The following is a 16,090-nucleotide window of genomic DNA, read 5'->3' as shown; positions in this document are numbered from 1 at the left end:
AGTTATTCCACCGATTATCAAATCACTACAGAACTACAAGACAGTTAGATTAAGTTAAAGGAAGGGTTCACAATTTTTCAAGTGTCAAAAGTTTATCTGAAGCTAATATGAAGCTTCAGCGTCCACATGGGTCAAATAAAGTAGATATCTTTCAACGTTACAGTCTTTTTAGTGCCAAAGTTCCTCTTTTTGTTACTATACTTCCACCTGCAGCTCAACAGGGAAACACTGTCCAAGGAAACACAAAGAGGGAATTTGATGCTAAAAAGACTGTAAATGTGTCAGATATCCACTTGATATGACTAACTCAGACTGCTGAAGCTGAATATAAGCTTCACAGAGACTTTAAATGACTGTGTGGACACACTGTGGATTTTGGCCTCCATCACTTCCATTGAAAGCACATTTGAAGGATCTTTTAATATCCAGTATGAACAAGAGGAATGATTACAGCGAGAAAAAACCTCTTTCACTGTTCATATGGACACCTGACTGCTGGTTTAAGACACACTGGAAAAATTATGAAGCTGAAGTTAAGCAAATAACTAGACATGCGTGTTTATAACTGATTAATTAATACTTTAATCTGCACAAAAACAAACTCTAACTCTGTTTTGATTTAATGACCATCTGTTTGGTAGAATATTGATGTTATTGTTATTATTCTCTTCATGTTCCAAACAGCTGTTCAGTTAAATTTTTCCTCCTGTCACCTCAACTTTTAAAATATGTGAAGTATATAAATAAAAAAAACGCTTTACAGAAGCACTGAAGACGATACAATCACACATTCATATTAAGAAAGCTCAAAATTATTCAGAAAATCTAAAACATTGACAGGAAGCTTCACATTATGTCTGAATTTAAGCTAAAACTCTTTCACATCACATCTTCTTTTATTTGACTCACCGTGTGTGTGAAGCTGGTTTTAGGTGTTTTAGGTGTCAGCAGCTCCGTCTGACAACGATTGTCTATGAGTTGATCTGGAGACAGGGGTTTTTTTTTTTTCTTTCTTCTTCGTCTTCTTGTGTTTAATTGGATAGCCAGGCCTCTCTCCGGGTATCCTGGTAACCCACCAACGTGCTGATGTCACTGCTCTCCATAATGAAGTGTGAGTGTATCTAGCTGCCTTTGTCAATAACCAGGCAGGGAAATTCACTGGAGATAAGACCCACAATGAGGGCCGTTTCTGCCATGATGTGATTTAAAGTGATCAGGACTCACTCAGCCTCTCTGGGTCCCAAAGTGTTACCAGCACAAGTTTCCTTTTGGTTTAGCTTTGCTGTTATTCAGGCAATTTTATTTATATCGCAAGTTCATAACCAGAGCGAATGAAATGAAAGAATATTACAACAAGAACAATTAAAATTGTTAAATAAAAGACACCAATGTGAGGGTAATAAAATAATGATTAAAGTATATCAAATTAAAATAAAGTAAAGACACGTAAAACGATGTAAACACGTAAAAACAAGATAGAAATTAAAACGATGTAAACATAAAACATGTCCTTTTTTTTTTAACTGATTTTTTATTCAACACATAATACAGAGAATGTACAACTTGGAGGAGATGTATGTACATTTACACTTGTTTTAACTTTTTATGTCTATTCTGAACATTGTTATGAAATGATTCTTCCTCATTGGTAATAATAATTTTCATAATACATAAGCATGAGCAGCACATAACAAATACCACATCAAATACAAAATACATGTAAATGCAATTTGCAAATACAAATGCACTCACATCACCAGTGAATTAATTATACAATAACTGTAGTATAAGCCAAACATACTCTGTGGCTTATACTTGAGAAATAAAAAATAAAGACAAGTGTACTAGGAATAAAAATAGAAATAAAAAATAAGTAAAGTGAAATAAATAAAAGTAAGAACAGGAAAAAAGAGGTGACTGAAGTTCTGGTATTGTCTGTATTAATGGTGACCATGTTTCAGCAAACCAGTGTTTTCAGCTGTAATCTCACTGTGTTTTCTCCATGATAAAGACATTTTTTACTCTGTCTCTCCATTGTTTTATACTGGAGGGCTGCTGCTTCAACCAGGAAGCTGTTATCATTTTTCTCGCTATTAAAAGCAGAATTCTCAATAAAGAAATCGAATCTCTATCTGCCATATTACCAGGAAGTATAACCAGTATGAAAAGTGTTGGATCTAAAGTAAAGTTAATATTCAAAATCTGTTTTTATCTCTTGTTGAACATCCTTCCAGAAGGAGCTTTGGGAGATCCCAAAATAGATGTGTGAAATCCTGCACCAACCCACAACCCCTCCAACATAGTTCAGGTGTATTACGGTATGTTGGAGTGATAGATGGAGTGTTAAAATACTGAATTTTCACCCTTAAATCAAATTCCCTCCATGCTGGGCTGTTAGTTTGTGTATGTCCTACTTTAAATGTTATTATAGTATTTGTGTCCAAGTCCCATTTCTCTTTGACATCCATATTGTTATCATTAGATTTATGTTCTGGTGCTTTATACATTTTAAGTGTCATCATGTGGTTTGAAATTTGGTTCAGACATTAATGTTCCCTCAGGATGAACTGTAATAACTGGCTTGAAGTCCCCCTCTGATCAAAAACATGTTTTTTTTCTACAGTTGGATGCTGGTGATGTATGTGCAGAGTTTGTTTTCACCTTCATCTGCTGAAGAGGTAAAGTTTCTCTGTGCTCATTGAACATTTTTATTTTTATTTAGAACTATTTTATCCTTCCAAACATGGAGAAAGGCCATTAAAAAAACCCTGACATATTATATTTCATAAATATATCCATTGATTAACCCCAGATACAGGGGGAACCCAGTAAAATTGAGCCTTTTTGCTGAAATATTCTTTACAGGTCATGGGATATAATGTTCTTTTTATCCTTTTTTTTATTTATGTTATGTTTTTTACTTACTTTATTTTGTATAATAATATTTTATTCTTATTTCTTTTTACCATTTTAAGGTTTTTCTCCCTTATAAACCCCTTAATTCTACTGATCCAAGGAAACATTTTTACAACGCAGCACAAGTTTTAAACACAAAAGAATCCAATAAGTCAGGTTTGATCTTCTGTAGGCGACAGCTGTCAGCATTGTGTGATGTACAGGTGCAAAGATGAGAGGGGAGAATTTTCCTGGTCAAGGTGTTATGTGAAAGAAAGTGAGTCTAAAAAAAACATCTTCTGATGTTAAGTGTTGTGTCAGCGCAGAGCTGGGTGGGTGGGTGGGTGAGTGGGACATTTGCATTTCAAACAGACTCCTCAAGCTCCTCAGCTCATCATTGTCGAATCTGTAGGACCTTCGCTGACCTGCTGCCTCCTTAAAATCACCCTCTGATCCTGACGAACACCCTCCTGAGGTAACTTGAGTATAAAATATTTTGATTACTAGTGGGGTAAAAAAATGTAGGCCTAAAGTTTGTCCTGAGGGTGGCGCCAGAGAATAGGCCACGTTGTGACCTAAGCAAAAAAAGGGTTCCTCCTTTGTATGGTGGCCATTTTGGGACATCTCAGACTCAGCTTGTCAGGCTCAGCTCTAATCACATTAATATCACAGCTAGCATGTCAACATCTGTTGGATGTTAAAGGGGACATATCCTGCTTTTTGTGGTTTTCTGTTATTTATATACTGTTAAACTTAAGGTGAATGTAGAAACGCTCCCTGCAAGTCAATAATGTTGTTTTCTCCTTTGCTGACAAGCTGACGTTGGCTCGTTGCACATGCCCATAAACGCCTGTATGGCCAGGATTGAGGTGAGCTATGAGGTAAATCATAGCTGACGTTAGCATCTAGCTAATGATACACTGCTGTGTGCAGCCTCACATGGACATTTGGTCTTATTACAGTTTTATAACTGACATTGTTTCAGCATTAGGTTGCATTAATGATCATAGTTGTATGAATTTGTAAGTTTTACTGGAGAGTAAACTCCAGTGTTTCAAGTTGTTTCTTCCAATTATGTTTTTGTAGTTTTTCAAATGAAGAAAAAGCAGTTTGCCTTCATCCACGGTGCAAAATCTAATTACAGGCACGCAAATGGATGGTTAAAAATTAAAAGCAATATATACATAGAAATGTAATCAGACCCAAACCAATAATTATTGAATACTAATTAGACTGCTGTACCTGCAATTGGATTTAATACAGCACCTCTCCCATGGATGAAGACAGACTGTTACCTCTTTCAAATTACCTCAGTTCCCCACCAAGAGCACCAGCGTTTTATGGGCACTGACTCCAGTTCATACATACTCTAAACCCTCCTAAGGTTGTTAAAACTAATATTAAGCATATGACCTTGGTGTGGTAGCTATACAGCTCTACTGAGCTACAGTTAGCTTAAGTTTTCAATGTTATTTGGTCAAAGTTTCTGAGATCTGATCAACTCTGGAAGCTGTTTTAATTTGATTAAGAGTGAATATTTCCTCCTCCAGGTAAAGTGAGATCACATTTTAGCTGCAGGTGCTGACAGTACAAACTAAAACCAGCCCCTCAGTTCTCTGCTGGTTTGTGAATGCGGAGCTCAGGGACCAGTTAATGACGATGAATTTGATCTCTGGAGGCCTGAAGCAGCAGGAAGAAACACCTGCTGAACTCAGCTTGATTGATATCTGCTCTTAATTTAAACCTTCATCTGGGGAAAGAGGAGTGAACACCGAGCTCTCTGTTGAAACAAGCAGTGAACACAACTCTGACATATTGTCACCTTTTAAGTTGATACGCTGAACTTGTTAGCAAACAGTTGCTTATTTCCACATCCAGCAGTTACGGAGCAACATTATCATTCATTTGGGGTTGTGTGTCTGTCCACCTGGTGAATGTAAGTCCAATATTCACTCTCTTTTAGCTCTGTTTTTACTCTCTACCAACTCCTGAGGGAAATATCTGGCTCTTTAGCTGCTAAATGCTCCACTATGTTCACCAGCTAGTCTACAGCTAACTGTGTCTGTTTGCTGTTTGGTGCTGAGCAGGTAGTGTACAGTAGCTTTTTACAGCTTTTTCTCTGAAAACAGCTGCCTGTTGCAGCCCAAAATGACTCTATGAGACGCTGAGAGTGAACCAAAACAGTAAAGTTGCAGCTGACAGATAAACAATGAGCTGAAACTCACTATAAAGCTCCGTAAAGCCGAGAGGAGCTGCTGAGTCACTAATAATTCTCTGTAGGTTCATCACTACGAGCCACAACCATCACATTACACACTGACACTTTATACACTGATCTTATAAAAATAGTGAATATAGCTGCTTTAACATGTAAAAGCTATTATCAGATGAACACTGAACATGTGCATCATCCATCATCACCTCGTACCTGAACAGAATTACTGCAGGGACACTGGACGGAAACAAATTTGACGCTCTAACAGAATTTTGTTTTACACAAAGTCTTTCCAGGACAACGCCTTGTTTTCCAGGATAGTTAATTAGTTATAAAATTAGTTATTTCTGTGACTTTTCCACAGCTCAAAAGCTTCTCTACAATTTTCAAAGATTTCGAGGACGTGGATCCGTTTGGTGGTCATCACATCCTGAGGATCACTGAGAACTCACCTGGACACATTACATGTGATGCAATTGATAAAATAATATTTAATTCATATCAGAGAAAACTTGAAGATTGACTATTTGAAGGTTGACATTTGTTTTGAGGTTTGATACAGTTTATACAGGAAGAGTGAAGTGCTCATGTTGGAAAGTAAAATATCATTTATCATTTTATGATTTGATACCAAAATATAATAGTTAATCTTTAATGTAAAATACAAAGAAATCAATACGATAGATGAAATAAACAATATTTAAATCTCCTCATACTGGTTTTGTCTGTTTGAAATGATTCGTCTTCGACAGGACCAACGCTGTGTGTTTTCCATCAGAAGGGCAGTTTGCTGGAGAGGGGGATCTTGCTTTTTAGGGTCAGGGTGGAGTTGACCTGCTCGGCCGACAGCAGGTTGTGCCACTGAGCGACCGGCCGCCGTGGGTTGGATAACATGTCGGCCCAGTGCCTCAGCTGGTTCCCTGTGGCATCGCAGCCCAGGAAGATCTTCCCCATAGCGTCGTTGCGGGTCATGGCGTCGTGGTCCCACACGGAGATCACCAGGTTCACCCTCTGAGGACGAGCAGAGTCGACACAAAACATCATGACAGAGTCAAGTGTGCAGGAGAGACGACTTTGTTGTCATGTTGTTGGGTGGGTGGATAAATTAAAGGGTAATTTCACCTAAATTTAAAGTTTTGAAACAATCAAATTGTTTATATACCACAATATTTCATCTGGGATTACACACATTAATGAAACAAGACAGGTGAGGAGGGGTTAAGAAAGCTGAAATAAGCTAAAAACAAAGACAAATATCTGGAGATTACTGCCTCCATCCCAAGAGGTGAACCTTGGAAAGTTAATTTGAATTAATTAATATTTCTTATTAGAGCTAAGTTAAACCAATAAATATGCCGGGCTGATATATAGTATTGGTGTATACAGTATATCAGCTGAAAAATAAGTAGAAATGTCAGTAGATTAATGCTTAAGATATGATTATGGTAATGTAAAAACAGTGTCTTCATCACATACTGACAAGTTGATTTTTACACTGAAAAATGTCTCACTCACTGCATATTAGTCACAGTTCTGAAACAAAGCGAATTTAAGAGATCCTCATCAAAAATTCTTGATTATGTTACGTATTAAATTCACCTGGATTTGTTCAAATGACACGTCGAAGGTGAAGGATTCGTTGTAATAAGGGTTCAGCGTCTTCTTTTTAATGGACGTCTTCCTTTTCCTCCACTTCCTCTTGTCCAGAGCCAACTGCACCTTCACATACGGATCTGCAAACACAGAGATAGATACACAGTACATTGTCAAAAAGTAAATTTTCTTAGACTTTGTGAGGTGGCAAAGTTGGAGAAACTGTGAAATTGTTACGAAAATGTCATAATGGACTAAAACAGCGTTTTTCTCCTCTGAAAATAGAGCTTTTGCAAAATGTCCTCCAGGGTGTGTAAATGTGAAAACGCCAGTTTTGGTGTAATGTGTATGGGAAAAAAACAGAGCTTTGTAGAAACGCTGTCATTTCACTGACAGAACAGATGGTGGCAGTATTTCATTGGCAGAGGAAGAAGAAGAAATATAGCGACGGAACAACAATGGCGGACGGCTTCATGCGAGTCTTTATTGTCTACTTTGACAACTGGTTTAGAGCTAAACGTAGCTATCGACCACCTTTCTCTACTCAAACTGTTGGAATCTGCTTGCAATAAACTAAATGTCAGGAAGCCGCCGTGGGAAGAGAACTAGTATACTGTCTATGGCTGACTTGCTCATCTGTCCTCCACACATGTCCAGTAGGAGGAAAATTACCTGTTTTGGCATTTTTAATGTGGATGGAGCTATTTTCAAAAACGAGCTGAAACTCCTGCTGTGGATGCAGATCATTTTAGAATTTATCTGACTTAGTGTTGACGTAGTTTAAGCTAAAAAACTGTTGTAGGTACAAGTCTTGGACAGACAGTGTGTTGTTAGCAATGGTATTGAAGAGTAAGAACTAACAGGTCTGAAGTGACATCTGCAGGTATGTTTACATGCTGTTTAATGTGCTGCAGCTGAGCAGCTAATTAGCTATCTAGCTGCAAACAGATGTTAACATTGCACTTTTCCCCAATGAATGTTTGTTTGGTGGCTCGTTCAACAAGCTATGGTGCAGGACAAGATGTGTGTTCTTGTTTGTAAGTTAGATCAGAAGGAGACTTTAGCAGGAAAGCTGATGTGGGTTGTTGTTCAGAGTCTGTGGCTCTTGTGTTGTGTAGCAGGTTGCAATCAGGCTCAGTGTGACCGTCTGCTTTGCCAATGATAGAATGACATGTTATCGCTTTATGTAAAGATCTGATTTGCTGTGTTGAAATTAAGTTTCTGACTATGTAGGTGGATAACAGAATGATATTTCATCAGATGAATACTAATGCTAAATTAGGGGGCACAGTTACTAAGCAGATATGTACTGTAGAAGACAAAAAAAAATTCAATTTCTGTCGGACTTTAACAAACTCTCAAACCTCGACATTCAGACTTCAACATGGAGACCAGACTGTCATGTCACCCTAAAGTGTTTTCTCCGTCAGAGCAGTGGTATGAAACACGTTTGGTTCAGAAGTTTTGGGGAGTGAATATTTTCATTAGGAGATCAGAGGAGATTCAGTCTGACCTGAGGTTCCTCCGATGTCCATGGCCTTCAGGTTTTTGGCCTCCAGGATCACCACAGTCAGTTTGCTGGCAGTGGGAACGTAACGCAGAGAGAAGCAGATCTCCCCCAGGTTTTCTTCCTGCAGCACACAAACAAGACAGCAGAAACAAAAGTTGTATTACAACCATCACAAAATTCAGCACAAATTTTCACTGCTTATTTCAAGCGAAAACAAAACAAAAAAACGAAAATATTCTTTCTGCTAAAAAAGCATAAGGTAGTGGTAAATGACATATCTTCTTATTCTTGTTTTGTATGACAAAAGAATATAATAACATATAAACATATTATGTATAACATATGATGTAAAACAACATTACTACAGATAAATTAACCTAATATCTAACTGTGTCGGTATGACCTACAGTTCCAGATAAATGTCACTTCTGGCTTCCATCTTTCTTTGGATTAGGGAACAGGGTTGAAGCTTTGGAAGAATAAAAGTCTTTTGATCCAGATAATTGAAAGATTCTTTGAGGATTCTGGAAATACCTTTAAAACTGTAGCAGGTGTTTTTCAATGACCTTAAGGGTCTCTTTGAAAGAACACCAGAGATTTATCTTTCAGAACGTAATGGTCATAAATGAGAAACTGGACTACCGAAGTTCAAATTCAGCAAACGCCTAAACACCTGTCCAACCACTGTCACTTGCTTTATGAAATGTAGACCAGTGTGAAAAGGGAATAATGACAAAGAAAACCTCAAATTTGGCGGGTTCAGCGAGGTCCTGCCACTCCTCGATGACGTGGTTCCAGTCAACGTCGCCGAGCTGCAGCCTGAGCTCGCCAATGATGTTGTGTTTGGAGAATCTGTTGAAGTCAAACATCTGCAACACCACTGTCGACTTCAGCAGCGTAGACTTGGCTATCTGGGAAAAGAAAATTACCCGTGTTAGAAACAGAAGCCTCTTTTTTTTGTTTGTGTTTGTTTGTAGCATTGAGTTTAGATTATTAAAAGGGTCAGTTCACCTAAAAATATGCCAAAATATCATCATGGAGATGAAGCAACTCAACAAAGAGGCAGAACATCTTGATATCCTTTAGCTATAATATTATTTCAGCTTTACCTGGTGTGTGACATGTAGCTGCAATTTACGATTATTTTCATTATCAATTAATCTGTTGACTATTTTCTTGATTAAACAATTAGTTCTTTAGTCAATAAATTGTTAGAAAATGGTGAAAAATGTCAATCACTGTTTCTCAAAGCCCAAGGTGACATCAGCAAATGTCTTGTTTTGTTTCGACCAATTTGGATGCTTTTGTCCTAAAAAGTGACTCAAAACAATTAATCGATTATCAAAATAATTGGCGATTCATTTAGTAGTTGGCAACAAATCGAGTAGTTGCAGTTCTGCTTCAAATAACGACCAAAATGGACGTAGCTGCACCTCAACATTTCTACTGACTGCTGCACTGCAGTTTGAAGCAGGAGACAAAAACAAAGAGTTATGGGAAGGTTACTTCCTTGTGATGTCAACAGGTACGTTTTTAGGCAAGAGGCAAGATAGATGTTCAACTAGGGCGCCAGCAGCTGGAGGCGCCAAAGAGCTCACTCTATGGAGGGTCATTTTAACCAAGATTACCGGCTTTTACCTGGAAGTTGAAATGTTCGTTGAAGACGGGGTTCAGCGTGTGTCTAAACACTTTGGTCTCACAGGTTTTGGATTTGTCGGGACAGATGTAGACTTTCACGTAGGGGTCAGAGCTTCCTCCCAGGTCCATGGCCTTCAGGTTGGCGGCTTGTTTGATCCCCACAGTGAGCTGTAAACAGAGAGAGTTATGAGCACAGAACAAAGATCATTTTCATTATCCATTTATCTGCTGATTATAATAAACACTCATCACAATTTCCCAGAATCCAAAATGATGTCTTCAGATTGCTTTTCTGTCTGACCAACAGTCCAAAACCTAAAAATATTCAGTTCACAACAATGTAAGACAATGAAAATCAGCAAATTGTCACATGTGAAAGGCTGGAATCATCAAATGTTTGTTGATTCTGGTTTGAAAACTGACTTAGTTGCAATTGGGCTGTAACTAACAACTATTTTCATTATCAATTACTCTGTCGATTATTGTCTGTGATTAATCTAGTGGTTGTTTGGTCTATTAAATGTCAGAAAATGTGAAAAATATCGATCACTGTTTCTTAAAGTCCAACATGACGTCCGCAAATGTCTTGTTTTGTCCACAACTCAAAGATATTCTATTTACTGTCATAGAAGACTACAGAAACCAGAAAATATTCACATTTGAGAAGCTGGAATCAGAGAATTAGGACTTTTTTCTTAAACAATGTCTCAAAATAATTAACCGATTATCAAAATAGTTGGCGATTAACATAACAGTTGGCAGCAAATTGATTAATCGACCAATTGTTTCAGCTCTACTGTGAGTTATAGCAGAGGAGCTGCTCTGTAAAACGTCACCTCAGATTGATTGGCGTTGTACTCCAGAGAGTAGAGCAGCTTTCCTCTCTGTTGTTTGGTCGAGCCGTAGTCCACATCTGCCACATCAGGCTGAACCTGTCACACCGCAGGAAACATCACACACATCTGGTTAGTGACGTCATGCAAACAAGGATTTCGGCCGAACCAAGATATGATTACCCCACCGCTTTTTAAATTTATCAGGGATCAGTTTTTTCTGTATACTTCTGCACACTGTGACTGAAAGTTTAGCCTCAGTTTGCGTTTCTCATATATTATAAGTAAACACCTTTGAGTCACAGATTGAAGCATCTGTTTTTTCAGAAAAGTAAACACCTAGCGGTCTTAAAAAACCCAGAAGCTCATTTTTACAGTATCATGTGTTTCTGATTTTTAATAAATGATGCATTTCCTCCGATTGCAATAAATAAATAAATAATTTAAATCATAAGCTGGCAAATAAATCCTTGCTCTTTACAGGTTTATGTAGTAGCCTGTTTTGTTTTGAATTTGTTGTTTTCAATAAAGGAAAGTAAAAAAAAAAACTTGTAGATGTATAAAAAGTCACTCACCAGAGCTGCGGTGGTTTTTCCGTTCACTCCCTTCAGGTTGATCTTCTCATCGTTCTTATTCTGCCGCTTCTTCTTCTTCCCTTTGCAGCAGCACTTGATGCAGATACACAGAAGGCAGAGCAGAATCAGCAGACCACCAGCCGCAAAGATGGTGTAGATCGCCCATCGAGGCACTGCGGGAGACAACATGGACCGCCAGTTAGTTAGTCGTGTTATTTATTCATGCACATACAATGATTGAATGAATTTCTGTTTTCATGTCACACCATTAAAAATGATCCTTTCCACCTGGGATTACATGACACGCATTAATACAACATATGAGTAACAACTTCCAGTCCAAACAGAAATAGATCATCAAACCACAGACTGTATGTATGCAGAAAAAAAAAACCCATTATAAACGCAACCTTTATAGAACTTTTTGTTCTTAATGACCAGCAAAAATATCCATTTCACAAAGTGTTTTCATAATTTCAATATGTTCCATACAGAAGTAATCGTTTTTAGTTTTCTGTGATAATAATAATCATAATAAGGGGAAATAAATAAATAACTGACAAAGCTGATCCTGTTCTTCAGCACCAACATATCGTCCTGTTTCCAAATGTTATGGTCAGATATCACATCTCAGTCTGGCACATAGAGATAAATTTCACATAATTTTCAGACAGTACTAAACTTATTTTTGATTAAACCGTATGTTCTAAATTAGGCTGGTTTAATAATTAGCTCATTATCTTGTTGACCCGTTTTTCTTTAAACTGAAAAAAAATCTGTAAACCAATATTCACTTTGTCATTGAAAACGTTTGTTTCCTCACACTCTGCTTTCTGAAATAAGGTGTGCAGGTAGATGGTGTGAAGATACAGGTGCCCACGTAAGTTCTTACATAACATCTCTAACAAAGAACTTCTGTCCCAAAGTCCACAAATAAACTCTGACACCAGAAAGGTTCACAGCTGAAAAAGTTTAGCACTTCAACAATCATATAATGAGCGATAAAACATGAAAAGGAATTTCTCTTCAATAATAACCTCAATCACATAACCAACTGTCTTTTCTCTTAACAGAGACCATTAAAGCTGCCTTAATGTACCTTACAATCACATTCTATAATTTTATATTTACATACAAAATGTTTTTCTTGAGCTGTACAAAAAAAGCAACAGGATGTTATTTTCTGCTATATGGGAAGGAAACAGAGTTGAAATAGGTTTAAAACTTTTTAATTATCTGACACTGGGATCTTTCCATCCACCGATGACCTACTTAGAGTTTTGGAAACTGAGGACAGCCTGAGGCAAAATTCAGACAGAAATTTGGGACCAAATTCTCACTTTGCTCTAAAAACCACTTTGTGTCCATCAACTAGGGGTTCAGTCTAGTGTGTGTTGCTCCATTTCAGGTGTGGGACACACTTGCCTACTACCTGGTGGGGCATAAACGAACAAATCTCATGTTTGGATCCAAACCAACAATGAACTGATCTACTAACAAGTATTGTGTGTGTATCAAAGCCTGATATATCTTATTCCTCCGTTGTTGCAAAAAAAACTATTAAAAACAGGTCAGTGAGCCATATTGCTGCACTGGGAGACATGTTCCTTCATTATGAAGAGTTTGGTTACTTTAGTTTGTTTAGAAACGGCTCCAAAGACCAATAACTGATAAGATTGTAACTCTGAGGATAGAAGTTCCTAGTACAGCAGATACAGACACAGAGGAATAAGATACTTTATCAGGCTTTGGATACACACACAATACTTATAAACAGTTCAGGTTATTGTTGGTTTGGCTCTACACATGAGATTTGTAGACAATAAGAACAAGATTAGGTTAAAACCTGGTACATGGCTGGACCGTGTATGAAACACTAGAGGGATACAGGAAGGGTGACACATGGCGACCAAGCCCCCAGGAAGTGCGCTAGGCTTTGACTGAAGCTAATCACAGGGCCTTTCTTAATACCAAGAACACCAACTTGAATATTTGCCAGTTGGGAATTGGTAAGTTCGACTCAGGAGTACAAACTTCCGATGACGGGAGAACGCAGTTGGAACAGCAGCAGCTCAGCTTCAACACACCTGCCTGACTGAACTGTGACAAAATAATGTCTCAAAGCTCCACTAACACTTAAAAAATACACACAAAACAACCTCACTGACAGAGAGATGCAGTAAATTATGTTATTCTGTCTGTTATGTCGCTTAATAAAATAAAGTGACATTTAATAAAGATCTGTATCTGTACATATGGAGCTTCAGAGGCAGCTCTATGCAGTAAAAACATGAAGCTTCACTTTACATCCAGATAAATTAATGTGGCAGCTACAAGTGTTAGATTTCATCTGTGAGAACCAACATTTATCTACCAAGAGGAATTATATAATAAATCAAAATATGCTGCGGAGACATTAGAGCCAGCGGTAAATCACCAAAGAGCCGCACAGATCAGTTCATCGGATCATGTTCTCACCAGGATGACGACATGTTGACCAGCTGATCATCTCAGGAGTCGCTAGGCTGCTAACAGCTGAGATGATCGGCTGGTCTCACGCGGCCAGCAGCTCCTCATATCTCCAAAACATCTGAGCAAATTTCCAAATATGCATTATTTGGATAAACTGACCTGATATTGGCAATCTAAATGGTTACTTTCTCGCCTGATAAATATATATTAACAGCCATACAGTGAAAATTACAACAGATTGTAGCCTGGCTCAAATTTCCACCATTGCTGCTGCTGGTTGGTGCACAATGCATTCTGGGATACTTGGCTGTTCCAAGCTTCAGGACAATGGTGTAACTTCATCACTCAGTCAGTCAGTCACAGACATTTGAGTTTAAAAGTAGAAAATCACCAGCCGTAAACCTTTATGTGAAGTTTGTGTGACTTTGCTGCATTTTCAAACATCAGAGCTGCAGATGGATGATGAGCTGATGACACATTTCTCTTCTCATAAACTCTTTTTGGACACAGATGGTAACAAAGGTTTAATTACACCCATCTTTCCCAGTTGTCACCCAGTCTAAAAGCGTCTGAGCAGGTGAACAGCTTTGGTCCTAAACTCCTCCAAACAGGTCTGAGAAGGCTTTAGTTTGGTGACTTACGGGGGATCTTATCCAGCAGATCATTGAAGAAGTTGGATATGGCAGCGGCGGCCGGGTTGACGGTGGTGTTAGTGTGGGTCAAGGTGGTGGAGAGGATGGTGGTGGGGTGCAGGGGTGTAGGGGTGGGTGCGGACCCTGAGGGTGGTGGATGAGATGAATTTGGTGATGAATGGTTGATGAACATGATGAGGAGGAATGAAGAGAAGAGCCCTGGAAGCGAGAAAGAGGTGAAACAAGTTGATGTTGAGAGTTAGTCTGGCCTCTAGTGGTTAACGGGAGGTTTTACTTCCTGTCTCAACCTTTGTGAGATGAGTTAAAGAATAATTCAAAGCAAACACACTGAGGAAACTATGAGTAAATCTTCAAATAAAAACTAAACAATGATGTGAAATTATAGTTTTAATGCAAAGTCTTATTCAACAACCTGCATGTATCTGTTTCTGCTTAATAAAACGTTTCCTCCACCGCCCCACAAAATATCTTCTTCTGAGAGTTGATTTAACTGTTTGTCCTCTTTCAGTAATAAGAAGCATCTTGGATTTCTGTGAAGTCTCTATCAGTAATGTTTGCTAATGTAACCTATTATTCAATCAGAAGCAAAATCAGAAACAGGTTTATTGCCCAGCAGGTTTTCAAATAAAAGGAATTTGCCTCGATGTTCAATCAGAGAAAAGATCAAATACAAGTCAAGTAATCATGAATATAAAATAGAAATTTACAATAAAAACATGTAAAATATGTTGACTGAGGAATGTGTTCATTGTATAAAGAGTACATGCAATAAGCAAATAATAATGTAAAATTTGCATTGATGTAATGTGTCAATTTAAGGAAAAAGGTAGAGATTTATAGACTCAACAACTCAACATCGCCAGACTAGAACTTCGATATTGTACAATTCTACAAAACCATGTTATGTTCAATTGCAACGTTATTAAAATTTCCACTTTTTGCAGTAAATGCACGTGACAGTACAGTATGTTAATGGTAGGAAAAAATGTTATTTGCAGGTCAATCTATGAAGGAAAGTTGCACTTGTTTCCTCCACATCCTGACTTTCCACCTTAATATATACAGTATGGCTCATAAGTTTACATACCCTGGTAGAATTTGTGAAAAATTGGCCATTTTTTGGAAAATATGACTGATGATGCTGAAAACTTTTGCTTTATGTAGAGATAGTGGTCAGGTGAAGCCATTTATTTTCACATAATTGTGTTTTCCCTTTTTAAATCATAATGATAACTGAAATCACCAAAATGGCCCCTGATCAAAAGTTAATAAACACACAAGTTGACACACACAGGTTTAAATGGCTGTGAAGGGTAAGTTTCCACACCTGTGACTTGTTTGATTGTAATTAGTGTTTATGTATTAATAGTCAGTGAGTTTCTCAGCTCTTGAGAGACTCCTGCACATTTCATCCAGGGCTGCTCTGACTTTAATGGATACTGAGCCATGAGGAAAGCAAAAGAACTGTCAAAGGACCTGCGAGAAAAAGGAAGTTGAACTTTATAAATCAGGAAAAGGATACAAAAAGATATTTGAAAATGCCAATCAGTAGTGTTCAAGCTGTGATGAAGAGGTGGAAAATGAAGGGTTCTGTTGATACCAAACCACAGTCAGGTAGAACGACAACAATTTCAGCCACAATTGCCAGGAAAATTGTTCAGATTGCAAAGTAAAACCCACATGCAACTTCAGCTGACAGTTGAATG

The 16,090-nt window shown here is 37.9% G+C and overlaps 1 protein-coding gene across 1 annotated transcript; it reads right to left on the bottom strand.

Annotated features, from left to right (window-relative positions):
* Positions 1-5,581: 5,581 nt before the first annotated feature.
* On the bottom strand, positions 5,582-15,240 carry syt8 (synaptotagmin VIII). The gene is made up of 8 exons (XM_044355926.1): positions 14,373-15,240; positions 11,260-11,432; positions 10,688-10,783; positions 9,852-10,019; positions 8,957-9,124; positions 8,217-8,334; positions 6,710-6,843; positions 5,582-6,121 (listed from the first exon to the last, which is right to left on the bottom strand). The coding sequence occupies exons 1-8, from the start codon at positions 14,554-14,556 to the stop codon at positions 5,885-5,887; spliced, it is 1,278 nt and encodes a 425-aa protein (XP_044211861.1). The 5' UTR covers positions 14,557-15,240; the 3' UTR covers positions 5,582-5,884.
* Positions 15,241-16,090: the final 850 nt, after the last annotated feature.

The sequence above is a fragment of the Thunnus albacares genome, chromosome 7 (assembly GCF_914725855.1).
Source record: "Thunnus albacares chromosome 7, fThuAlb1.1, whole genome shotgun sequence".
NCBI classification, from domain to species: domain Eukaryota; kingdom Metazoa; phylum Chordata; class Actinopteri; order Scombriformes; family Scombridae; genus Thunnus; species Thunnus albacares.
This window is presented reverse-complemented; position numbering and strand designations above follow the sequence as displayed.

Bases quoted from the DNA above. Each gene is read 5' to 3' on its own strand.
- syt8 (XM_044355926.1), bottom strand. From the start codon at position 14,556: ATGTTCATCAACCATTCATCACCAAATTCATCTCATCCACCACCCTCA. The intron at 10,784-11,259 runs GTGAGTGACTTT...GCGGTGTGACAG, and splicing joins GAAAAACCACCGCAGCTCTG to GTTCAGCCTGATGTGGCAGA. The intron at 9,125-9,851 runs GTAAAAGCCGGT...TTCTTTTCCCAG, and splicing joins ACGAACATTTCAACTTCCAG to ATAGCCAAGTCTACGCTGCT.